Consider the following 26,445-nt stretch of genomic DNA (forward strand, 5'->3'; position numbering starts at 1 on the left):
GTGTGTTTTTGAGGTGGCCCTGGATCATTTGATTAATTACCACTGTACTATCTAGAACAAGCTTTGCTTACTGGAATATTATATACACCAGTCTGTTTTCTGTTATTTAAATGATAATAAGGCTGGGTACCTTAAGGGAGAGAAGGGTTTAGATAGCTCACAGTGTTGGAATCTGAACAGCACGGTGCTGGTTCTGCTGCACCTTCTACTCCCACTCTCAGTCCTAGCTGCTTTATCTCAGGGCAGATGTCTTCCAAGAGATGGATGTTAGAGAGACTCAGTGGAAAGCCAGGCCAGTCTTGCTCTTTCAGAACAACTATCTCAGAGAACTAACTGGGGTCCCACAGGAACTAATAAATACCTTCCAAAGAGGGAATCCCCAGTGACCTAATCATATCCCACTAAGCCACTCTTCTTTAAAAAAAATCCAACCACTTCCCAACATCACCCTCTGGAGATCCCATCTTTCAACAGTTGAACGTCAGCCCTTGGGGGCTAAAGTACATCCAAACCTTGCCACAGCACATGTAGCCAGCTGAATGCCTGCACAAAAACTCCCTGCATGTGGGGGTGAGGGCAGTCAACTCATCTGTACTGGCGATGGCTGAGTATGCAGTCCTCCAGGGACACAACATATGTGGGGTTGCCTGGCCCTTCTAGAGACATTCAGCTGAAAGCAAGCGCAAACAATAAAACATCAGGCGGGCCAAGCATAGCTCTGTCCAGCATGGGTTGGGAGACCTTCACAAGCCTGGGAAACTGGAAGAACATTCTTCTTTTATGGCCGAGAAAATGGGGTTCTGGAACAGCTGTATATGCAAACTAAGGTGGATAGTAGAAGTTCACATGACATGTGAGTGACAATTATGAGCCCTCTGGGACAGAGACCCTAAGGCCATCACTGCTTCTGTTGTCCTCCTCACTAGACCAGCCTGTAGGGGAGTTGGTCTACAGATCTGCTAAATTTCTGGCCACAAAGCTGCCTTCTCCAGGCCACACTAAGAAAGGGCTACTAAGTTCCTTCCTGGGAGCACCCATCTTACCCTTTCATCTTTCCCCTCAGCCCATACACTGGTGGAGAGCAGCTGCACAGCATCGGTTTGAACCAGAAGCCAGCTCATACTCTCTTCGGAACAGCTGGTCGCAGCATGTGTGCAGGTGCGGACTGACCCCTGGCCAGGTGCAGGGAAGGGAGTCTCACATGTGCTACTTCTTTGCAAACTGCTTCGGTTTGTTTTCCAAAGAGAGTTCACAATCACGTCATTTTTAAAAATTATTCTTAAAACTTCTTGGATTTGAGAAGCCCTCTCGTAGGCAACATCTGGCCTTGGGTGGCCCATGAACCTAGCAGATGATAGTTTGGGGGAGGTGGTTCCCAAAGCTCTGGTCCAGTCTGGGGAGCAGCAGCTCTGTTGCTTCTCATGGGCCCATAGTAGCTCCCCATGCTCCCCACAGAGCATGCACATGGAGGGCAGGGTGGTTTGTTCCACAAGGTCTCAGTCAAAACTGACGACAGAGATTCTATAACTGAGGAAAGTTCTAGTACTTAAAGAATGCTGAGCCTGGATGACAGATCTAGATACTGCCACATATCTCTACTGTTAATTAAACTGTGCCAGCTAGGCTCAGACGTGGCCTCTTAGGGAGGAAAGATGTGGATTGATAGTGATGGTCAGTCACTAGTGGGGGATTTTCTCATTGGAACTATGACAGAAATCGTGTCCTACCCCAGGACTCCAGTTTTCTAGAAACAACTTTAAACTTCTGCTTTGGGCCTCTTCCAGACACAAGCTTGGGAGGCACTCCGGGACCCACAGGCTGGGCTGTCAACCCCTGTACATTGGTGACTCCTGTTAGTTTTTTCTTTATTAGAAAAAAACATTCTGAGATGATTCAGTTTAAAAAGAGGAAAGGTGGGAAGGTAGAGGCAGGAGGATCTCTGTGAGTTCAAGGCAAGCCTAGTTTACATATCAAGTTCTGGCCTGGCCAGGGCTACATTTAAGACCCCGTCTTAAATCAAAAACAAAAGAGAGGAAAGTTTTATTTTTACCCATAATTTCAGAGGTATCCATCCTGGTTGTTGGGCCCTGTTGCTTTGGGCTTGTCATGGCAGAGTTTATCAAAGTAGGAGTGGATGATAGCAAGGTCTATTCACTCAAGAGAGTTAGGAAGCAGAAAAACAGAGAGACAAGATACTGTTGTTGAACATCCCCTTCAAGACCATACATGCAATGACTTAATTTCCATATAGCTTTAAGGCCCTCCTCCCAAATGTTGTACTATGTCCAGTAGCAACACACAGTGTTTATAAAGCTCTCAACTCATAGTCCTTTTGGAGACATTCAAAATCAAAGCCATTGTAAGACTCAGAGCGGGGAGACTGTTGTCTCATCTCTGCATTTTAGTTTCAGTTGTCACCGGCAGGAAATACAGACCCCACTTACCCTCCATCTCGTCTCAAGGCCAGAACAGGAAAAAAAGAAGTTAGGTGGACTTGGTCACACAAGGGCCTTGAATGCAGAGGTGGTGTGACCAAGAGTCTGAAGTCAGTGTTGGATTCATAGTGAGTTGGAGGTCAGTCTAAGCAACATAAGATTACAAGTGCTGGGGGTTTAACTCAGCGGTGGAACCCTTGCCTGGATTCTATCTTTCCAAGGACCAGTCTTGGCTTGGAGAGGGGTTCCTGAGAGAACGAGTGTCTGGAAGTGGTAAAGCAAACGACATGAAGTCGAATTGTGGGTTACAAGCTGATTGCCTAGGTTCGGCTCGAGACAGCATTTCAGGTTGCTCTCTCTCAAAACAGCTCTCTCTCTCTCTCTCTCTCTCTCTCTCTCTCTCTCTCTCTCTCTGTTCTAAAAACTCTCTGGATAGCTCATCTCTTGCAGATCAAAAGCCTGGTCTGTTATTTACATATCAATTCAGTTATTACCCCAGGTTCCCTTCTTTTCATTATCCCATGAATCAGTATCCCATGACCCAAGCCATTATTCTTAGAAAGAGACAGCAAACACATTTTTTTAAAAAAAAAAAAAAACATTGCCAAAGAATTCAGAGATCTGCCAGTCTTGGTTAAACACAGATGATAAACTGCCCTGGAATTACCTACCATTCCTATCACTCCTGGGCCCGGACCTAGACTCCCTCTGTCCCAGGCTGACCTTGAACTCAGGAATCTGCCTGCCTTTGTAAGCATAAACAGAAATCTTAGGTGGGTGGAATCTTGCCCTGTGATCGCCGCTAAGTATCTTTCTGACAAGCTGACTCAAAGCGCAGCTGCCTCTGTTACTTTAGTTCTGTGAAGCTCCTTATACAATTCATATTGCATCCTCAAATTTTGCATCGTTGAAAAATGATATAGTTTTGAACTCATGGTTTTAGAGTTCTTTCCCACAGCCTTAAAGGCTGCCTGAAGGTCTCAGCATTTACCATTTTGCTGAGACATTAGCCACCTCCAGGACTTGTGCTATCTCTGATGGACACTCATGAAGGCCCATGCCCATGCCCTGCTGACTCTGTGTCAGTGGTTACCATCCCTGCCATGCCCAAGCAGGACTAGGCACCATCTCTAGCACCAGGAGACAGGGATTATGTAGGAAGACAATCACACAGAAAATGGACATCATGGACCCCTCTGCCATGGTCTCTGCTCTTGCAGCTAAATCTTGACTACCACTGGCCCAGTTGTGGTCCAGTGGTATATGTGCTCAGTGATCTGTTCCCAGGTTGACAAGAAATTTGCTGTGAGCTGCTCTCACTTCTCTGCGTGTGCATTTTTGTTAGGTTCCAACTGCTTGGACAGAAGAACCCAGATATGTTGCCTTGATTCTGCCTCAGGGTCACAGAACAGCAAGAGGAAGGGCTTTACGGGAGAACCCAACCAAGATATCGTGTGTGTGATGCTGAAGCGGGATCCAGTTCATGGCTTTGGTAAGAGGGCTTCTAAGGGTGGGTCCCTGCTCTGCTCAGCACAGGGAGAATGGACACCATTCTTCTCTTTGGTTTTTTTCCACTCTCCCAACCAGTACACTTCTCTCCTATCTTGTATTTTTCAATAATTCTTTCCATTTTTTTCCTTTCTTTTAATGCCTCAAAAAACCCACTAAGATTTTTGGGACAAAGGATTCTTTGTAGGTGCTGATGTATTTTCAGGGTGCATCTAAGCACAACATCACCCCCCCAACACACACACACACACACACAAATCTTGTACCACCTGTTCTCCAGTATAAGTAGGTTCTTAGTAATGTAGAGGAGTAGGCAATCTTTCTCATCTTCAATTATTAATCACAATTTAAAATCCTTAAATTGTTGTCTTAGCTGGGGTTTCTATTCCTGCACAAACATCATGACCAAGAAGCAAGTTGGGGAGGAAAGGGTTTATTCGGCTTACATTTCCATACTGCTGTTGATCACCAAAGGATGCAGGACTGGAACTCAAGCAGGTCAGAAAGCAGGAGCTGATGCAGAGGCCATGGAGGGATGTTCTTTACTGGCTTGCCTCCACTGGCTTGCTCAGTCCACTCTCTTATAGAACCCAAGACTGCCAGCCCAGAGATGGCACCACCCACAAGGGGCCCTCCCCACTTGATCACTAATTGAGAAAATGCCTTACAGCTGGATCTCATGGAGGCACTTCCCCATCTGAAGCTCCTTTCTTTGTGATAACTCCAGCTGTGTCAAGTTGACACAAAGCTATCCAGTACAATTGTGTAAGAAAAAAAAAGATATAGAAACAGTATTTGGTTAGAACTCATCTTCCCTAGGACTGGGGAGATGGCTCAACTGATAAAACGCTTGCCATCCAAATGTGAAGCCAGAGCTTGGGTTCCTAGTACCCACATAAAAGAGTTGGGTGTATGTGGTGTTGTGCCTGTAATCCTGGCACTTGGGAAGCTGAGACAGGGCTTCCACCAGCAAGCTGGCTAGTTAGACTGATCAGTGAGCTTTGCATTCAGTGAGAGACTGCTTCAATAAACAAAGTGGAAGGCCTGAAGCCCACGTGATGCCTCACAACCATAACTGCAGTCTCGGGAGATCTGATACCTTCTTCTGGCCTCCACAGACATTACACACATGGTACAGAGACACACATGCAAATAAAGCACCCATAAACATATAAGAAAGAATGTATAAAGTAATAAAGTGGAGAGGACTCAAGGAATACCTCCAACCTACAACTCTGGGCTCTTCATGCACATGCACACACATGCATGTGAACCTGCACACATGTGAAGCACACACAACACACAGATGGATGTGGGCAACCCCAACCTATGTCGCAATGCCAGCTTGTGCTGGTGGGCTGCGTTTCTAGCGTTAGCTGTGGGTGTTCGAGGGAGCAGTCTGCTTTTCCCTGGCATCTCACTAAAGTGAAGTTATCAGCACTTGGTAGCTGTGTGAGCCACAAGGTCATTATCACTTTATCCTTAAATGCCATCTTGATTACAGGTTTTGTCATTAACGAGGGAGAAGATGCAGAGCAAACAAGGCCCGGCATTTTCATATCTTCCCTTATACCTGGGGGACCGGCAGAAAGAGCTAAAAAGATCAAACCAGGTACACCCTAAATTAAATTGCCTGAGATGTTTTAAGTTGCTATCTTTCTTATCCTTGCTGGGGCTGTTGAGGCTTTTTTATTTTTTCTCTCTCTCTCTCCAGGAGGAAAGATACTAGCCTTGAATCACATCAGCCTGGAGGGCTTCACATTCAGCATGGCTGTTCGAATGATCCAGAATTCTCCTGATGACATGGAATTAATAATTTCTCAGCCAAAAGGTTCGTTTCATCTTACTTCTGGCAATGGAACCGTTTCCTCTGTTATCACCATGAGCACAGCACACAAAGCTCTATGTAGCTTTTCTGTGTAGCTCTCTGTAAGCATGGCCATGGCTTGTAAGCAGGCAGCACCGTGGTATAAATCAATATGCTCTTCCATGGCAGGGGCAGAGTGCGGTCCCACGATTGCATGACTCCCTGAAAGGCAGCAGCCTCCTTGTTAGGTATGACTGGATACACCCATTGCATTTATGTTTCTGCCCACCCTTGTTGCATGACAGGGAGGGAATTCTTTTTTTTAATTAACTAATTAATTTACTTTACATCACACTCATAGCCTTCCCACCCTTCTCTCTTCCCAGTTCCTCCCCCTCCCCTCACCCCACAGGCATCCTCAGGGAGGGAATTCTTATTGACACTCAAGTCTAAGGTTTCTACAGCTGTGTTCAGGTGAAGCAGTTATGTAGGCATCTAGAAAAGAGAGTAACCTTGTCCTCAGGCTGCTTCTGCACCACAAGCACAGTATTCTTGCTGCATAGCAACAGATCAACTCCTAAAGTCCTAAAGTCTTAGTCGGAAAAGGTTGTTTTCTTCCTCTTTTGACTTAAAGAACGACAGCTAAGAATCAAATGCATAGACTAAAGAACAATATGATGTTTACTTGGGAGCATTTTTGGTGCGGTTCTTGATAGAGGGAATGGAGGGAGGCTGGTTACTAAGGACCACACATTGGAGGTCTTCGCCTCACCCTAGTTACTAAGGTCCAATGATGCTTTTTGGGTTGAGATTGTGTTAGGTGTGTGGGATGGCCTGTAAACTCAGGCTCATTTCTAAATGTAGACATCACACCTGCTCTTGGAAACCCAGTCTCACACTTGCACACACTGTCACCAAGTAGCTTTCTCTTACCCTTGCTGCAGGTAGTAGCACTAGGGTCTTTCACAATGCCTTGGGGACCAGCCCCAGTACTCCCATCACGGGCCTCAAGATCACAGTCTCTCTGGAATGTTACAGCCCCAACACCTCTTTCTGAGGCAGGTCAGTAATTTTCATATCCCTTCACATTCTCCACCTTGAGCGCATTCAGTTCACTTCCTATGTTGTCAGGAAATAAACCAGATGGGCAAATCACAATTCCGTGTAGTCCAATGACAGTGCATTATAATGATCAAGATGTTAGAAATTGGTATCCAAAATCAAAGGCACGTTGATCAGTTTTGCATTAAAGTTCCAGACAATGGGTGCATTCTCTGTCTGGGAGTTATATACCATCACTAAGTGGTGGCTCAGTTCCTTTGAGAACATGACTTTGCCACAGTTGCCATTCTTCTGAGCTGATCCATTGCTGGGGGAGAAGACAGTGATGATCTCCTGTTAAGGCATTAGGAGCCAGCAGCTAACCGCCATCATGAGCAGCTATTGCTATCTGAGTTGTAATCAGCTGCAGAAGGTCAGTCAGGGTTCTCTAGAGAAATGGAACCAATAGAATGACTATTTATTGCAGAGCGGATTTTTTTTTTTAAAAGACTGGCTTAAATGATGCAGGAAGGGTAGCACAATATGGGTGTCTGCTCTGGAGAGGCTGAGTCCACTAGACTGGATGCCTCAGCTATCCCATGTGGCATTGAGAGCCTCAAAGATTCCTGGGAAACTGCTGGTCTTCACACTGCAGGACTAAGGAGAGATATTCAGAAACAACAGAAGAGACAACAAGTGAGCTGGGCTACTTACAAGGTCAGAAGGTGCTGCCCACTCCGAGGAAAGGCTTGCCTCTCAGTCAATCATTCCTGGAAATGCCCTCACTGACCTGATACATCTCTTAGCTGATTATAGATCCTATCAAGCTGCCAATTACAATTCACCACCATGACTCCCAGCTTATGCTTCTGGTACAAAGGGCAAAGTTGAACACTCTGGCTTTTTAGGTCTAAAGTCCCATCTTCTGTTCTCATGAGGACATGGAAGAAAGTAGATTGATGTTTGCAATACTGTCCAAAGTATAATGACAGTGAACTGTGAGAAACATGATCAGGACTCTGGCCTTAGAGATTGGACGGTACTCTCCGTACTTGATACCGAAGAATCTTATATTTGGATTACTCAAGACCACATTTATTAAATCAAACTGATCCCATAAAAGAGCATGTGCACTTACTTCCCTGGGTGCTAGTAAGCTGTATCACACAGTAAGTCTACCCATGTGTTCCCACCTCCTCCAGGTCTCAAGAAACTATTATATTCACCTTTCTCCAACACACATCTGCTGAGCTATTAATATTAACAGTATTAACAGCATTAACAGTAAAAAAATGCTGATGTATATATGTCAATCTACATGTGTGAGAGAATATACACACATTTTTATATATACACATAAAATCCTCAGTCTATGAATAGTCTGTTTCACTAATTCTACTGACATATTTTAGATATAAAGAAATCAAAGGCCAGATATGTTAACCACCTTACTCCAGGGTCGACTCACGTATCCACATCTCATGCTTTGTGACTTACTCTATGACAGTTGGAGGGAGCAGGAGTTCATGGCCAGAGCCTGGTGTCACCAAGTACACCCAAAGGACACTACATGTTGGTCTTGGTGTCATACAGCTTTGCTGAAAGTCAGGGTTAAGAGAAGCCACACATGTTGAGCATGGCATATGGGACAAACTAGTTCACCCTTTCAATTTAATTAATTAATCAATTAATTAATTAATTAATTAATCTGATTCTAATTAAACTGAGATGACAATTTCCTGGTAGCCAGTTGCAAAGATGGAAAGAACTCATCACCCTCCCCTTCCTTCCTTCCTTCCTTCCTTCCTTCCTTCCTTCCTTCCTTCCCTTTCCCTTCCTCTTCCCCCTCCTTTCTTTTCCAATATCATTTTTTCTTCTCCTCCCCCATCCTAATCACACAAACAACAGGAGCTTAACACAGAAGAGCTGACATTCTTCAATATCCCTGCTTCCATGTTTTCATAGCTGGGTCACACAAGTGACTTCTATTTATGTTTCTGATCACATCTAGAACATTTCATTTCTCTACTCTAGATGCAACATTCTCTCTGAAATGTTGACTTCATGACATACTCTGTAACTATAAAAGTTCCCTGCATCTCTCAAGGAAAAGTCTGTGTCTCATGTGGGATGCTACGGATCTTCCAGCCTCTCCAAACGTTAACTTCTTGGCTTGTTTTTTGTTGTTGTTGTTGTTGTTGTTGTTTTTTTGTAGGTGTTTGTGGGACCATCTACAGTGAAGAAAAGAATAGTACAGCAAGTTCTGGCATGTTCTGTACGGACATCCTGAGCGACAGGTGCCAGGGAAGACAGTCAGCACACACACATGACCAGGACAGAAATGCTGGTAGCATGGTGAGCAGGTGGACAGCAAGGGGGCATTTTCTGTCAGCCAGCTCCACACACCTTGCTGGACTCCAGATGTGCCCATGGGCTTATGTTTCAGCCAGGCCTGGCTTCACATTTCAGTTCTTCTCCATACCACCTGTGTCTCTGAGCGTCCGTGTGATGACTCCCCCTTTATCACACCCACATGAACTTATTATCATAAAGTTTATCAGTTACCTGATGGGGAATCTCCTTGTCAAGCATCTCAGGCACCTCAGACAAGATTGATCATGGGCAGATGGCTCTTCTCCTGGGCACCAGCAATTCGCATAGGACTGCCATGTCCTCACTCCCCTTTCCCTTGCCATAACAGAATGGGTGAATTACAAGCAATGGCTTATTTGGATCATGATTTGGTGACTGGGAAGTCCCAGATCAAGGAGCCACATCTGAGGAAGGTTATTCTGATTCATGAGACTTGTGCCTTCATGACCTAATCACGGTGAAAGTTTTATCTCTAATATTGTATTAGTAGTAATTAAATTTAAGGATTTTTGGAGGAGATGCTCAAACAACAGCCTTGTGGACATAATAGGTGCTCAATAACTGTCTTATACACAGTTGAATGGATGAACAAATCTTACACAGTTGTTGTCACAAGTATCAAGGAAATTCCCTGATTCGTGGTATGAGCTTTTTCATAAAGCCTTCAGTTATTTAAAAACTAACATTAACATGAGCAGCGTTGCTAGGAATGGTCAGAGATCCTCGTGAGCTTCGCTTTTGCTTCAGGAAGTTTCTGAGGGACTGGTAGCCAGCAGCACTTGGCTGGCATCATGTGTTGAATGATCTGGAAAGCACTGGAACAGCTTTAGTTCCAACGTGAACGTTTGCAAAGGAAATGCAGACAGGAGGAATCCACATTTATCCATCCCCTGCCATGTGCTGTCCCATTCATAGTCACAGTTAGGAGGCACTGTTAGGGTCCAGTTCTGTGGATTAGGAAATGAAGAGAAGAGATTCTGAGAGAGTTATGCAAGCTCACATACATGTAAAGGAATTGATAACGCTGGAGATGTCTCTCTAGGCTCATGCTGTTCCTGGGTACAATGCTGCTAGCTTCTTCCAGTGCATGAGAGCTAAGCATCTACAGAGGTTGGGCAGGTGCCTCGTGGCTCAGTTTTTCCATTTGTTTACTTGTGGCAGGGTGCTGGCTCTTGTCCTCCATCCCCTCTACAAACCGACTCTGGTGAAATCTACTTCGTGGAGCTGGTGAAAGAAGATGGAACCCTTGGATTCAGCGTGACTGTAAGACTTTCTACACAACTGAGAAAGCAACAGAATGGTTACCATCCAGAGCCTTGGGTGGCATTACCCTCTGACAATGTGCTCACTGTCCTTAAGTGCACATTGAATGCAAGGGTTACGCTGAGATTTCTGTGGGTAATTAGTATTCAAAGAGTTCTGGGAGACTCCGAGGAGCTTGAGGTCGTGCTTTGTACAGATTCTAAGGAAGAGCAGCAGTAGGATGGGGCTAATGTGAGAGAAACTGGGTGAATTAGTCTGGCTCCAAGCTCAAGCTGGACAGTAAGGTAACTTCATGGATGGAAACCCAGGGTAAGTGCCATCCCAAGCAGGGTTGGAATAAATTTGTGCTCCATCCGCAAGGGCTCAGGACAAAGTTCCATCTTTGAGGGCTTCACCACGCCTGACACTTTGCACTTGGTTTTTGAGCTCTACCTCACAGATGTCTAAGAAGGGATATTCCCTACGTCAATAGCCACCCAGGGGTAAGGGAAATGGTGTCCACAAAAGTGGTGCACACAAATTCAGAGGTCCTGGTTTGGAAGGCACTGTTTGTATTAGAACACTGACTGTGACCCATTAGTTAAGACTGTGGGATAGGCCAGGAGCTCAGTGATAGCACATTGGATTCAAAGAAACAGAATGGAAATCGCCAGCACTTAAGGAAGTGTCAAAGGCCTGGAAAAAACTCACAGGTAACCCAAGAGATGAGCGAAGGGAGAGCATGCTTTGTTTCCCTTGTGTGTCTACTGCAAGGAGCCTTGAATTGCTGAACCTCCAGCAGACGATTTCTAACACCAGGAAATAAGAATCCTGAGTCCATAGGGAGTGAACAGGCTGGGACTAAGTATGGTCAGTTTATTCTTGGCTTGATAAAACAATCTTATCACAAGACACCAAACACAGCACTTTCTCATCTAAAAAACTTGCTAACTTTTAGATTATTCAGATATATGCGGATGCATATGCCAAGAGGAGATTGGTGATTTTTTTTTTTGACTAGTAGAAACACTAATTTTCTTTGGAGAATTTTCACTTCAAAACTAATTATTGAAATGTCTCACTTAAATCCAAATGGCTGCTGAACAAATAAAAGACCCTCAAATCCATGGGAAGCTCCTGAAGTGCACAAGCAAGTTCAAGGGAAACTTCAGAATATATAACTGTCAGCTTGGCCAAATATAGCCGTGATACAGAAAAGCGTACTGTCACACTGAGCGGGTGGAAATGTGGATAATTACATGCACATTCACACTGGGATGCAAGCTGGCAGTATCTCCTGTAATGAAAAAAGCGCACATATCCATGGGCCACAGACACAGGAATGTGGACCCCATTAAGGAAAGCTGTGCATCTGAGGGGGTTGGATGCTCTGTTGCTAACAGTGGCAAGCACACTGAAGAGAGGGAAGACTGATCAACTGAGAAAAGGTCGAGTGTGCTCTGGCACACGTGCACAGAAACCAAGCTGATGGCCCCGACACAAAGGAGTCCGCACTAGCTCCGCCCAAGTGGAAAGCCAGAAAACTGGCCATGAGACTGTTTTGTGCAACATATAACCCAGCTGAATATGATTGGTCTGTGTTTGTTAATAAGAAACAGAGACTACTTAAGAGTGTGAAATGAACTTACATCTGTTTCTATGGGAAGGGAGAACTGTATCGTCCATGTGTAAGTTCAGTACACTTTTCTTTTTTTTTTTTTTAAAGATTTATTTATTTATTATATGTAAGTACACTGTAGCTGTCTTCAGACACTCCAGAAGAGGGCGTCAGATCTGGTTAAGGATGGTTGTGAGCCATCATGTGGTTGCTGGGATTTGAACTCTGTACCTTTGGAAGAGCAGTCGGGAGCTCTTACCCGCTGAGCCATCTCACCAGCCCCAGTACACTTTTCTAAGCCAGTTGAGGACCTAGATAGATAGAGGGTGAAAAGCCTGAAGTCGAGCAAGGAAGGCTAGGAAGGCTGTGTGAGTTCACAGCAGCAACCAGACCGTGGGTGGATCAGAGGCCCTTTCCTGGTAGTTAGCCACTTAAAGGTTTGTGTTAGCGTTGCTAGAAACGTAGTTTCAGAGGAGTCTTAAGTCTGTTGTATAGACTTGAATTAATCCATAGTGTCATTCATTAATTAGCTTTCCACCTCTATAACAAACACCAGAAATATAATCAAATTACAAAGTGAGGAGGTATATTATGACCTGCAGTTTTAGAGGTATCAATTCGTGATTGGCAGGCTCTACTGCTTTGGCGCTGTGGTAGCTTATCATGATAGAAGGATGGGGTAGATAAAGCCTATCCCTCATGACCAGGAAGTGAAAGAAAGAGGAAGAATAGGGTCTCACAATGCTCTTCAAGTGCTCATTCCCGTGACATAAGGACTTCCCATGATGCTCCACCTTGTATAGATTCTACTACCTTCTAATAGCATCAGGCAGGAGCTAAGATTTAGCACTAGGCCTTTGAGAGGCCATTCAAGACCCAAACTAAAACAGAACCATTCGGTTGACTGACTTGGCTGTTCATTTTGAATTCTATATGATCATATACATATGGAGAAAAGTAGAGAGAAGTGTATGAGCACACATTCATTGTCACTGTGCCATCAGCAGTGGGGTGGGAAGTAGAGGCGGGGAAGGAGTAAAAGACTGAACAAGAATGAGAAACACCATTGATAAAATATCTGCCCATGTGTATGTCTAGCTATGGAAAGTAAACTGGAAGAAAGAGGCAGCCTAGGATCTTGAACTTTGAACTTACAGGTACATGCTTTGTTGTCAAGTTAATAAAAACAAGTAAGTGCAGAGCCAGTCATGGTGCACATGCCTGAAACCCTACAGGAAAGAACCTAGGGCTACATAGAAAGACCCTGTCTCAAAAAAAAAGTTTCAAGATAATTAGTTGTTTAAACTTATTTTTACTCCTGTTTTTGTAAACAAACATACCAGGTGTGCCAAACACAAGAACACAAGTCCTCAGTCCTTAGGGCTGGCTACAGAACACCTGCCATGTGCCACCTGGGGCTTGGTGTGGCTTGGCTTGATTTTGTCTCTCAGCCTGTGTTGTATGGTCTGTGTAAGCTTGACCTTCCCACTCACTGGGGAAGAGTTTGTCTGGGTGAATGCAGAAGGCTGTTGGAGTGGGATAGGTCCCAGTTGGAAGAGCTGGGCTCCCCTGTGTGGGAGGTGGGAGGCACCCAAGAGGGGACCGATGGGCTGAGTATTGCTTTGTATTTTGTAGGGTGGCATTAATACAAGTGTGCCTCATGGAGGAATCTATGTGAAATCTATCATTCCTGGAGGCCCAGCTGCCAAGGAAGGACAGATCCGACAGGGTGAGGGACGCATCATGCTGGAAGTTGTGCTCTCTCTGGCTTTGAACCCTGGCTGAGAGGATCAGCTCAGGCCTTGCTCATTTTAGCCTTAGAAACTTCTGTCTCCAGGGTTGGTTTCTTTGCCTGGGAAAAGGAAATTTTTTTACCTGCTTATCCTCTCGATAAGCTGGCACTGGTCTAAAGTTCATACTAAAAACGGGGTAGAAACATTATGCGGTGCTTGCTGCTGGGAGAGAGCATTCCTTGGGAAGATAGGGCTGTCATTTGTGACCTACTTTAACATGGGGGACATCATGAACTGTGGACTTTCTCTTTACCCTCCCCTAGAAAACAGCTCTGGCACTGGTGACTCCATTTTAGCTGGGGGACATTGTGAGCTTTCTGTCTATTCTCCCCCAGAAGACAGGCTTGGCTTTGGTGACCCCAGTTTAGCACAGGGACACCTTGAGCTTTCTCTGTACCCTGAATTGTTTCTCACGGCTCTAAAGGAAAGGAGTGATCTTTATTTCTCCCTGAAACTGCCCTAATTGAACAAAAAAAATATTATTTATTTCCTCTTGAATTCCAGTATTTCCAACATCAACTATTGTCTTCCTGACTTTTTTTTTCCCTTTCTCTCTTGAAATAGAAAACATTCTGGAGATATAAATACTACCCCTGAGCAAGTTGAAAATGGTTTTTTTTTTTTTTTTTCAAAAATAGTTTCACAGGAAAACAGGAGGAAAGAGAAGGGTGACAAGGCCTGGGCTGGCCACACCGTGAGACAGTAATAGACAGGCTTTCATGTCCTTGCTCTGTTGTGCACCCCAGGAACAGGCACAGGCCATCAGAGAGGCAGCTGGTGCTCAGGCTCTCGCAGGCTCTTGCTGAGCCCAGGGGCACCTGGCAGCCCTACTTCCTGACCTGGAGGCAGGAGTTTCACAGAAGAGCTCTTGCATCTCTGGGAGACAGGGAACATGGCTGCATTCCTTTCCCAGGAGATCGACTACTGCAGGTGGATGGAGTGAGTCTATGTGGCCTTACTCACAAGCAGGCTGTGCAGTGTCTCAAGGGTCCTGGGCAGGTGAGTACCCTATTACCAGGGACCTTTGCTTACTTCCAGAGCTTTCTAAAACAACCTCAGAAGTTACAGTTGCCTCTAGGCAGGAATGAGGTAGCCAAGAAACAGAGTGGGAGTTTTTTAATCTACCTTCCCCCCCTTTTCACTCTTCATCTTAATGCTGCTTTTCTGTGAGAATGTGAGACCCAGGAGGTAGCAGACAGATGTTTCTAAAGTCGAAAACCTCACACCCTTTAAATAGCTCTGAAAGCATATAGTTGTCTGCTTTGGTTTAGGCCTCAGACAGCAGAACAGAACTGAGGGAGAACAGAGGCTCCTGCAGGCTGGCACTGGCTGTACTCCTACCTGTGCCAACCCCATTGAACAGGGCATCCACCTGCACTCAGGCCCCTTCTCTTTCATGCTTTGCCCACAGTGGCCTCCGTGTTTCTGTCTCTCCTCATATCCTGAGGATGCATAGTTAATTAGCACGGTATGTTTATTACGCCATCACTAGTGCACATGGTTAGAGAAAACACATCTGGAGACTGTCATGATGGCAAGTAGGAATTGCCAGTGTGGGGGGTCATGGGCCTGGCGCTAAATGACAATCGCAGCAGAAAGGTGGACTCAGGGTCAAATTCCTCAACCAGAGGGTTGGCATTTCTAACAAGCTTCATGCTGAGGTCCAGTCACTGCCTTCTGAACCATTGTGGGCAATGAGAGCATAAGGTGCTGTGGGGAAGGATAAGAAATCAAACAAGAAAGAAATGGAGGAGGGTTCATCAACCTGGGCCTGGGATGCCGTTCCATGCTTTTAGGATTCGGGTGACTGGAGATGCTGAGAGCTTTTAACTGGTCATTTCAGTTTTGTGTCAGACCAGTCCACTAGTAGCTAAGCTGGGGGTGGAGCAATGAAATGCAAATGGGCCAGCAAGCCAGGGTAGAGCTTACTGCCCTGCCCCTTGCAGTGGAGAGGGGTGGAGAAGTTCTGAAAGAGTTAGTTACTTTTGCTGGAGAACTCATAAACTTTAAACCAAACCATTACGGACACAGGAGGAGAGATGGATGACCCCAAGTATTGCCCCTGAGAGGTTAATAGGGGGATGACCTCATGTTCTGGAGGAGCATATAAAAGAGGAAGGACGTTTTAAGCAAAATGAGGAGGGGGACTGGAGAGGGAGGGAGGGAGGGAGTGGGAAGGCAAGCTTGCTACTGAATGTGCTGACAGAGGTACACACGTTAAAATTTGATCTGACGATCTGTATTCCAGGAAGAGCTAGACTGGAGATTTGAATTTGAGAATGAAATGAAACTGAGTTTGTCCACTCCTCCTCGTAGGTGGCACGGCTGGTCTTAGAGAGAAGAGGCCCCAGGGCTGCACCACAATGTCCTTCTGCTGATGACAAGATGGGAGATGTGCACATGGCTGTTTCCCTGGTAACAGCCAGGCCTGGCAGACCTGCGAGCAGTGTCTCAATAACAGATGGTGAGAGGAGAGGATGGAGTGTTACTAATGTTATATCATTCGATACTTCTTTAGAATGTCAAGTCAAAGGGGAAAGGCATGGAGACTTCCTCTGGGTTAAAAAAATAATGCCAGCAGTGTGACTCATGATCTGCATCCAAGCTGGTGGGAAATGTTCTTTGAAAAACAAAAATACATAGTACCCAAATGACTGCCACCAATAATTCTGCTCCCAGGCCTTGTGCAGTCTCCTGATCACCTGCCTGAACATTAATGATCACACATAAGCATTTAGGGATGAAGTTGACATGAAGGGTCAGGTATTTTCAGGTACAATTGGTTCCTCGTTCCATCCAGGCACGTTCTAGGACTGATTAGGCAGGCAGGAAGACAAGGCCATCAGGAAGCCAGCCTTGTTAGTAGCATCAATTAAAAGGGTTAAAGCCATGACTAGCCCAGAGGGACATATGGCATCTCCTAACTGGTTGCCTCTCTGTACTTCTATGTCATCTTGCTTCCTTCTAGGAAAGGCCTGTTTCCATAGAGCATCATGGCTTGGATCTTAGCCATAACCCACCCTTTCCTTAGTAAGTTTTAATGGCCCTGCTACAGGAGTGTGAGGAAGGTTGGAGGCATGATGGTGCCAATTCCTTAAATCAGTTCTGCCTGTTTCCTCTTACCTCTTCTGTGCACTCCAAATGGGGCATTTGAACAATGAGCTAAGCACCAAGCAGCAGAGGCCCGGGTAGCAATGGCCGATGGGACATGCCTATGCCATAGACCTCACCCTTGGCTTCAGCTGTTTTAACTCTTGCTCCAGTGAAAAGTTACAAGCCACGGCTCTGCCACTCTGCTCACTGGCTACCTTCTAAGTGAAGATAAACAGGAGAAGATCAGAGGTCTTTTTGGTGACCCTTTGGTTACCAGACTTCCTAGATGCCCAAGGCTCTGTCCATCGCTGGCATTCAAAGTGACTGGTCTATGGTCAGTGTACATGGCTAAGCAAATGGCAGCCAGAACATTCTCCAGAGTAGAATGTCATCGACCCATGATCCATTGAGTAAAATTTCATGCTGCATGTACTAAAATGCCATGAAGATCCTACTTTGGAATCTAGATGTAATAAGTTTTGCTGGCTGCTACAAGCAGATGGTGTATGTCTAAAGCCCCATCCTTACTTACAAATTTAGTTGTTTATATTTAAACATTTAGTATGGCAGTCAGTTGTCACGTGTGCCTGGCTGTTGAACATTTAAAATGTGGCAATCCAAATGGATAGAATGCACAAGAGTGCAAAGACTTATTCTGTAAGATGAACGAAGACAGCCTCAGTCATCTTTTGGGTTGATTCCACATCGCTGTGGTAGTAATTTAGACATCCCAACAGTCTAACATAGCATAATGAGGGTGTGAAAGCCACACTATTCAAAAGTCTCTCATTGAGATGCTGGAAAACGGTGGCGGGATTGGCTTAGTATCACATTTGCCAGGGGAAACTACAATGGGCTGTGTTGCTAAGCTAGGCTGCAGGGAAGGTTAGCCTCATTCAGTGCATTCTCAACACAGTCTTTCCTTCTTGTATGGGATTCTCTAGGACGTTATCCCCTTATAAACTGAGGAGCATCTGTATTGACTAAAATATGATACGAAATTTAACCGTACCCATTTCCTTTCATTTTTAAAGCACACAACTACCTGAAAGCTTTGAAAGGACCTTTATGGTTTGTACTTACAACTTAGATGGTATCTGTGGGCAGCGCTGACCTGTAATATGTGTATAATGGACTCCATCATCAAAGTTAGCACATAAAATACTCATCTCCACGGTGACTCACAAGGCAAGGCGGCACAACACAAGGCACTCACAACACACTGAAGGGTCTGTTTTCACGAATTCTCATGTTCCAGGTCCTAAGTTTGAAGTCAAACTGAAGAAGAACAGCAGCGGTTTGGGATTCAGCTTCGTGCAGATGGAGAGAGGAAATTGCATCCACATGAAGAGCGACCTTGTGAGGATTAAGAGGCTCTTTCCCGGGCAGCCAGCTGAAGAGCACGGAGCCATTGCAGCTGGTGACATTATCCTGGCCGTGAATGGCAAGACCATAGAAGGCCTCGCTTTCCAGGTGCTCAGAGCCGTGGGGGCGGGGAAGCACAGGTCTGATGCTTGCAGATAGAAGCCCCGTGGCTTTGAAGGCTAGCTCCACAGAGAATACTTTGGAATTTGCAGCTGGATCTGGGCTGGGAGCCTATAGAAAGCAATCGACAGGATGTGCCCATATCTATTTTCTACTTGACCTTGAGTAGGTATTGCTTTTCGGCACGCCCTTTGGCGAACTGAACATGAAATCTTACTTACGCGCTGGCTAATGAATGCTTTCTCTTGAATACATTCTGGGAGGTGATGTGAAGCTAGAGGGGCAAAAAAGGGAACTTTCACTCTCCTTGAGATTTGTGCGCTGAGTTTATAGCTTTGCATGCATAGGTAGCATACGTAGACTGTCTCACCTGTGGTCAAAAGTATGCAGGGCCAGAGAGAGGGCTCAGTCAGTAAGATCTTGTTCTGTTTTGCAGAGGGCCTGAGTTTGGTTCTTAGCACCTGGGTCCAGTAGCTCACGCCTTCCTGTAACTCCAGCTCCAGGGGATCTGATCCTTTTGATCTCTACAGGCACCTGTATTCACATGTACATATTCACACAGAGACACAGGCATACACAGAATAAAAATAAAATGAAATATGAGAGTGAGGGTGGGAGAGAGAGACACACAAAGACACACACACAACAGAGATAGATAGATAGATAGATAGATAGATAGATAGATAGATAGATAGATAGATAGATAGAGACAGCGATAAAGTGACATTGATTTGTAGTACAAAATCCCAAGGAAATGTCTTTTATAGTTGGGGTATTGGCAGAAAATAGAGTCATTTGAAGAGACTTTAATAATGGTGTGGGCATGTTATTAGGAAGTTAGAGGTGAGCATCCTGATGTGGAGGATAGCTACCCACCTTTCCAAAGTCACAGTAGGGTAGAAAGGAAAAGCTATTCAACCCTAGAGACAGAACAGGTACAAGGATTCACTAGCATGATCTGAGGTCTTCACTGAGGGACAGAATCATCCTGTGATGACCCAGCAGAGGACACCAGGGCCAGCACAAACTCTCTCTTTTCCTTGTCCCTTCCTCCAGCCAAGTCCACCTCATGCAGCCTGAATAGGGTGTGTCACAGCAGGCTAGTCAAAGGTAGAAAGTAGCTCTGTGTGGGAAAGGGAGCCTGTGAAGGGCCCAGAGCTGAGCGATGTCTATGTGATCCAAGTGCAGGTCTCTCGGAGCCTCTGCTGGGGAGCTCCATGAGGGGCTATGGACAAATGAGGGAGGTGAATGAGGAGACACTGTGCATCCTCAGAGGCCATGATGGGAAAGACAGGGAAACCACAGAGGGTACCGAGGATGAATCATGGAAAAGAGGCTCTTGTGTACATGTTCAAATGCCAGAAGAGGGGCTGTGAGCTTCCTGCCGCTGTGACAACATGCCCGAGAAAACTGACATTAAATAGGGAAATTTTGTTTTGGCTCATAACATCAGGGGTGTCAGTCAGTGATCATTTGGTTCCACTGTCTGTGGGGCTGTGGTGGGGCTGTGGTGAAGCAAATTTTACATTGGGAAGTGCGTGGCAAAGAGAAGCCTTTCTGCCCATGGTAGCTGGGATGGAGACACACACACATACACACACACACACACACACACACACACACACAAACAGAGAGAGAGAGAGAGAGACAGAGACAGAGACAGAGCAGACAGACAGACAGAGATAGAAACAAGGAGACAGAGAAACCTGACATCCTTTTCACGGGAACAGCCCAGTAACCCAACTACATAGGCTCTACTTCCTGTAGATCCCATCCCCTCTGACAGCTCCATGAGTCGGGGACCCTTTGCCACACGAGCCTTTGGAGGACATTCCACACGTAAGCTTGGAGAATATAATCAATAGCAGGCCCGAGCAGTTGAGTGGACATTGAGGAGCAGCTGGGTCAGAGCGTGCCTTGTGGGACATTTGGTGGATCCTGAGACAACTGTGGTTGTCACAACTGATATATTTTAGCTGTCACTTTAGAGTATAGATATGCTGAACATTCTTCGACATACATGTCTCAACAAAAAGTTATCTAGCCCAGAAGGTGGCTGAGGCAAGAGGTTGAAAGATCCCAGTGTAAATAGGAATTGGGAAAACAAAGTTACCTTGTGTCCCCTAGAAGTGAAAGAGAGGTTTGCATTGCGGAAGCTCAGGTTGTGTTGCAAAGATGAGCAAGTAGAGAAGCGGTTGTGAAAGGCAGTGGCAGGCAAAGGCAGGTTCTGTGAGCTGTGTGGTTGGGGTGAGCAGGGAGGTTGCTCAGCAGGAGAGTGAGGGATTTTATTTTTGGAAAGATTACCCCTGGGCAATGTAGAAGGAAGCAGGCAGGGTCATAGGGAAGGCAAGATGGAGAGATGAGGTCACTGCAGTGCCACAGGAAGCATCCCTAGGGCCTCAGCCTCTTTAGGAAGAGATCCCTGAAGGTCTCTGTTGCATCACTGTGGTGAGATCACAAGATGCTGTTCCTGGCTCTTGGCTCCTGGGAGTTTGGGGAGTTAAGCTTACAGCATTGCATTCCCAAGTTCTTTGGGGCCAAACAACAGATGAAGGTGGCTTCCTGGGAGCAGTGAATAGCACAAGGCAGCAGCCCCCAGTGAGGCAACCCCAGGTATGACTGTGACTGGTTTTCTTGCAGGAAGTGCTCCATTTATTGCGAGGGGCTCCAGAGGAAGTGACGCTCCTCCTCTGCCGACCCCCTCCTGGGATACTGCCTGAGATTGAGCCTGGATGGCAGGTGAGATGGATCCATCCTTATTTCTCCTCACTGGCCCCGCCAGTCATTCACTTTTTAGTCTGATGGCCCCGAAATGCCCTTTGCTACTTTTAGGGGGCAGGGAAACATCTGGCCCCCAAATCTTAGTGCACCCCCATTTCCCTCCCTATTCTCATTGTGACCACCATTGGGACCTCCTTGTAGATCTGTAGAAAATGGTTAGCGTCTGGTCATACAAGCTCTAGGCTGTGTCCTTTGGCCTCCTGAGCACATAACCAAGGCAAAGAACGTCCTTCGGGAGTTTCCACAGTGAAGAATAAAATGTATACCCACCCAGCCCTCCCGGAACAGATGAGTATGGCTGGTACAGAGATATTGGGACCCCAGAAATATGAGGGCTTTACCTGGATGCTTATATTAGTCTGGTTCTCCAAAGAAACAGAGCAAAGGAGAGAGATAATGGATGGATGGATGGATGGATGGATGGATGGACAGACAGACAGATGGGGCACTTATTGTAACCAATTAACTTAATTTTGAGGCTTGCCAGTGTAAACTCTACAAGGCCAATCAGCAAGTTTGACCTGCCCAGGGGATCTGGGAATAAATTCAGACCATGGTCCAGAGGAGAGCAGGTGGGACTAAACAGCTGGAGAGGTGGCAGCCCATGAACACAGGTTCTGTGTGGTGAGCTGTGTGGTGTAGGTGGGGTGGTAACCTGGAGGTAAACTTCCCTCTTTCTGACTGAAAGCTAGTCTACTCTCTCAGACTTTTGCTGACTGGATAAGGCTCCCCACAGCCTGGAGTGTACTCACCTTGCTTAAAGGCAAAGCAATACATACATAGTGATATTAATGGTGCTGTTTAACCAAACATCTGGGTTCTCCTGCCTAATGAAGTTGACAGATGGAATGGTCTGTCACCTGTTGGGAGTTTCCTATTGGGTCTCTGGGAAATTGACTCGTTGACAGAGATCTGAGGACAGAAAGCCTCTGTCACTGGAACATCACCTGTGTGGGTTAGAGAACTGTCCTCAGCAGAGGACGAGATCAGTATATAGTCATAACAGTAATCTCAGCTAATCCCGAAGGGAGCTCTGGAGCTGAGATGGCCTCTAGAACCTGTCCAGAATAACACACCCACACTAGAGTGTGCACTGGCCCAAGAGACAAACCTGAACTTGGACGGAAACATCCCTTGAGCTGATTGTAGTGCCTGGGTGGTGGGGAAGTATAGCTATGAGACACAGCTGCTTTTCCAGGGCACATGGAAAAGAAGCAATAGTTTCCAGTACCACAGAAAATGGAGGTGCTTTTAGGAATTCAGTAAAGAGCTCTACCGGATAGTTGTTTGTAGATAACATGTATGAGATCCAGCCTAGGAAAAACAAAAACAAAAACAATCCAAAATGAGTTTGGAAGTTGCTAGTATATAGACTTATATAAAGGTATGGAATGGTTGAGTCCACCACCTCACTTGGGAACATGAAAAGCCCAGCCCTGGGAGATCTGGTATAGAGAGCTGAGGCTGAGGAGACGAGGCAGGGAAGAGGTGGAACCAGGAAGCCGTGGGCATCTTGTATACAGAGTGTGAGGGAGGGTACCACTAAGCAGGGTGTACCAGTTTGAATATGGTTACTGAAAGCTAGTGAGAGAAAAGTTTAGAGAAGTACCGTGTGGCTTTAGGAAGAGATAATTTGCTAGAGATACACTTCCCTCAGTGTTCTCCATGAAGCAGAGTAAAGGAGTGGATGGCTGGTAGGCTATTGGTGAATAGAGTAAGGGTACAAGCTGACTGGGAAGACTTCCCTTCTGTGAGTGATGGAGGACTCTTTTTTTTTTTTTTTTTTTTAAGACTTATCTATTGTCATAGTTAGGCTTATACTGCTGTGAACAGACACCATGACCAAGGCAAGTCTTATAAAGGACCACATTTAATTGGGGCTGGCTTACAGGTTCAGAGGTTCAGTCCATTATCATCAACGTGGGAACATGGCAGCATCCAGGCAGGCATGGTGCAGGAGGAGCTGAGAGTTCTACATCTTCATCTGAAGGCTTCTAGCAGAATGCTGGCTTCCAGGGAGTTAGCATGATGGTCTTCAAGCCCACAACTACAGTGACACACCTATTCCAACTGGTTCACACCTACTCCAACAGGGCTACACCTTCTAATAGTGCTACTCCCTGGGCTGAGCACATACAAACTATCACATTTATCTATTGTATGTGAGTACACTGTCACTCTCTTCAGATTCACCAGAAAAGGGCATCGAATCCTATTACAGACGGTTGTGAGCCACCATGTGGTTGCTGGGAATTCAACTCTGGACCTCTGTAAGAGTAGTCAGTGCTCTTAACCACTGAGCTATCTCTCCAGCTCCAAAGGAGTGTGTTGTTCTTAACTAGTGTGTTGTTCTTGCTGTCAAGTTGTCATCCCAGGCTGTGGAAATGGGAGAAAGTTGTTGGGTGCTTGAGAATGATGGAAGATCATCTACAGGAAAAAGACCCAGTGCAGAGAAAGGTTATCAAGAAGCCTCGAATGAGTGAGTGGTGACAGCTAGGTGACATCTACAGGCACACCTCTGGCATTCAGCAGGCAGAGGCTTTGCAGCAGTTGGGAAGGCCACACAGTCTCACTGGGAACCTGAAAGAACTTGTAGCAGGTGCAAGGCACAGAGGTGGAATCTAGCAGAGAGGCATGGCAGGAGGAAGCTGGGGAGCTTTTTGTAAGGGGGTAACACTGGGGTGGAGAGGACAAGTGAGGATGTTGCTGTTGGGGATGACAAAAGGCACGGGTGATCGCAGGCTTGAAGCTTTGAGGAGTGTCACCTGCGGAGAATGTCTGAGGCAGACTGAGAACAGGGGCTGGAGGGAGACTCGAGCTCTCCCAGGAGTAAAAAGGGTGTATCTATTCTGTCTCTATTTTTAAAAATCTCATCCATTTTAGATTTTGATTTTGATTATGCCCTTTATAATAGACACAACCTGTCAGTGGGTGACTGGTTTTGATCTTTGCATCTTTGTGGGTGTCCCTTCCTCTTGGTGGCAGGGAGGGTTTGCAGTCACAAAGGCTCACCCACGGGGAGATCCTTGGCGGTGGGCGTGAAGCTTTCTCTGCTCAGGTGAGACCAGGCCTTTTCCTTTTTTTGGTTTGTGGAGGAAGGGAGTTGGTTGTTGGATAGAAATGCTGACCTAATTTTCAGGAAAATGTAAAATCCTAACTTCCACACATTTATAAAGATTAATACATGCGTAACCTGTTCAAACAGGGAACCAGGTAGATGGTAAATGATGAAAATGGTTCAAAAGAGATGTCAAAGACCAGCATCTTTGCTTCTGGTTGTAAAAATGTCTCTACTGTTATCGACAAGGCTGGGATCAGACAAGAACGCCCTGCTGTATAGACAGTGTAGAGTCTTCCAGTGAGACATGATTGTCTTGTTCCAAAATAAAACAATAGCCTCACACTTTAAAAAGTCACAATAGGTCATTAAAACCAGAAGCTAAATGGCCATAGGGCTGCAAGCAGCAGATGTGAATCAAGTCATGTCTAGAGAAGGGTTGAGGGGTCCAGGAAAGAGCCCTGTGTTAGGGGTCCAGAGGAATCTCTGAGACAGGCAAGGACAAAGAAACTTAAGAATTCATATGGAAAAGAGGGATTTTTTTCTTGTTTTCTCTCTCTCTCTCTTTTTCCTTTTATTGAAAATAGATCCTGTTCTCATATAACATACCCTGATTATAGTTTCCCTTCCCTCTACTCCTCCCAGGTCCCCTCACCTTCCCTCCCCCCTGGAACCACTCCCTTTCTGTCTCTCATTAGAAAAGAACAGGCTTCTAAGAGAGAAGAACCAAACATGACAAAATAAAATGGAATAAGACAAAACTGTACACGGCAGCCCGTTCTGAGGAAAAGAGTTCCAAGAACGGGTACGAGAGTCAGAGACCCACTTATCATTACAGTCAAACGTCCTGTTAAAAACAACCTAAGCTAATAGTCATATTCTCAGGGGAGCTGGTATAGACCCGTGTTAGCCCTGTGCTTGCTGCTTCGGTTCCTCATATGTGCCTTGCTTAGTTGATTCTGAGTGTCCACACCCTCTGGCTCTTACAGTCTTGCCGCCTACTCTTCTGCCGGATTCCCTGAGCTCTGAGGAGGAGAGGTTTGGGGGAGACCTCCAGGCTAGACCCTCTCTCCACACACTATCTGGCTGTGTGTTTCTGAATCTGTTCCTATCTACTGCCAGAGGAAGCCTCTCTGATAATGACTGCATGAGGCATGGATCTATAAATACAGCAGAATATCATCAGGAGTAATTTTATTTATTTATTCATTTACTTTTATATCAGTTGTGTGGTGTTTTACTCTAGATCTTTGGGATGTCTAGTCTCTGGTTCTTGGTTACCCAAGCAGTGTCATGGAGTAGGCCTTAGGTCAAATCCGACATTAGCTAGCTATTACCACAGGTTCTGTGTCACCATTGTCCTTACATATTTGCAGGCAGGGAAGACTGTAGGTCAATGGTTTTATGACTGGGTTGGAGTCCATATTTTCCTTTTGATAGCCTGCTGAGTACCTTCCCACACCGAAGAGTCTAGAATGTAGGGTGAGAATTCTGTGTAGGCACTAGTTCAGCTTCTCCAATAAGTTGTGTGGTTCCTATCCTTGGTAATGGGGCCACTGTCACTTTTTTGAGAGTAGCCCTTTTTTTGTCTTAGCAACAGAGGTCATTTAGAGATTTCCATGAGACCCACTGGGCCAATATCCCAACTGAATGCACCTACCATTGGAAGCCTTGCCTGGCTACAAGAGATGACTAGCTGAGACTCTGTACACCCCAACCCTTTATTTCTAGGATTCCTCCTTAGGGTCCTAGATTCATTAGGATTGTAGATTCCAGGAAGTTTCCCCGCACTAGGTTCTCCATCCTACCAAGTTCTCCCCTCCAATTCTAGCTGTCTCTCATTGCATTCTCTCCTTCTACCCCATGTCCCCACACCTGCTCCCTACCCTCTTCCCGTCTTCCCATAAACTCTATTATATTTCCCTCTCCCAGGGAGATCCTGCTTCCCCCCTGGAACCTTCCTCTTTACCCATCTCTTTGGGACTATGGATTTTATCTTGGTTATCATTTACTTAACATTTACTTATCCCCTTCTGTCTTAGTCAGGGTTTCCATTCCTGCACAGCATCATGACCGAAAAGCAAGTTGGGGAGGAAAGGGTTTACATTTCCCTACATTCGGCTTACATTTCCATACTGCTGTTGATCACCAAAGGATGCAGGACTGGAACTCAAGCAGGTCAGAAAGCAGGAGCTGATGCAGAAGCCATG

The 26,445-nt window shown here is 45.8% G+C and overlaps 1 protein-coding gene across 1 annotated transcript in view; it reads left to right on the forward strand.

Moving 5' to 3' along the window:
* The window catches only part of Frmpd2 (FERM and PDZ domain containing 2), a 64,561-nt gene that overhangs the window by 25,957 nt on the left and 12,159 nt on the right, over positions 1–26,445 (forward strand). The window contains exons 10-20 of the mRNA XM_029541809.1: positions 1,064–1,158; positions 3,835–3,927; positions 5,449–5,556; positions 5,659–5,775; positions 9,008–9,147; positions 10,327–10,428; positions 13,661–13,754; positions 14,732–14,817; positions 16,135–16,282; positions 18,170–18,384; positions 21,037–21,135. Of these exons, the coding sequence (XP_029397669.1) occupies positions 1,064–1,158; positions 3,835–3,927; positions 5,449–5,556; positions 5,659–5,775; positions 9,008–9,147; positions 10,327–10,428; positions 13,661–13,754; positions 14,732–14,817; positions 16,135–16,282; positions 18,170–18,384; positions 21,037–21,135 (1,297 nt within the window). The remainder of the gene's footprint in view (positions 1–1,063; positions 1,159–3,834; positions 3,928–5,448; positions 5,557–5,658; positions 5,776–9,007; positions 9,148–10,326; positions 10,429–13,660; positions 13,755–14,731; positions 14,818–16,134; positions 16,283–18,169; positions 18,385–21,036; positions 21,136–26,445) is intronic.

The sequence above is a fragment of the Mus pahari genome, chromosome 8 (assembly GCF_900095145.1).
Source record: "Mus pahari chromosome 8, PAHARI_EIJ_v1.1, whole genome shotgun sequence".
NCBI classification, from domain to species: domain Eukaryota; kingdom Metazoa; phylum Chordata; class Mammalia; order Rodentia; family Muridae; genus Mus; species Mus pahari.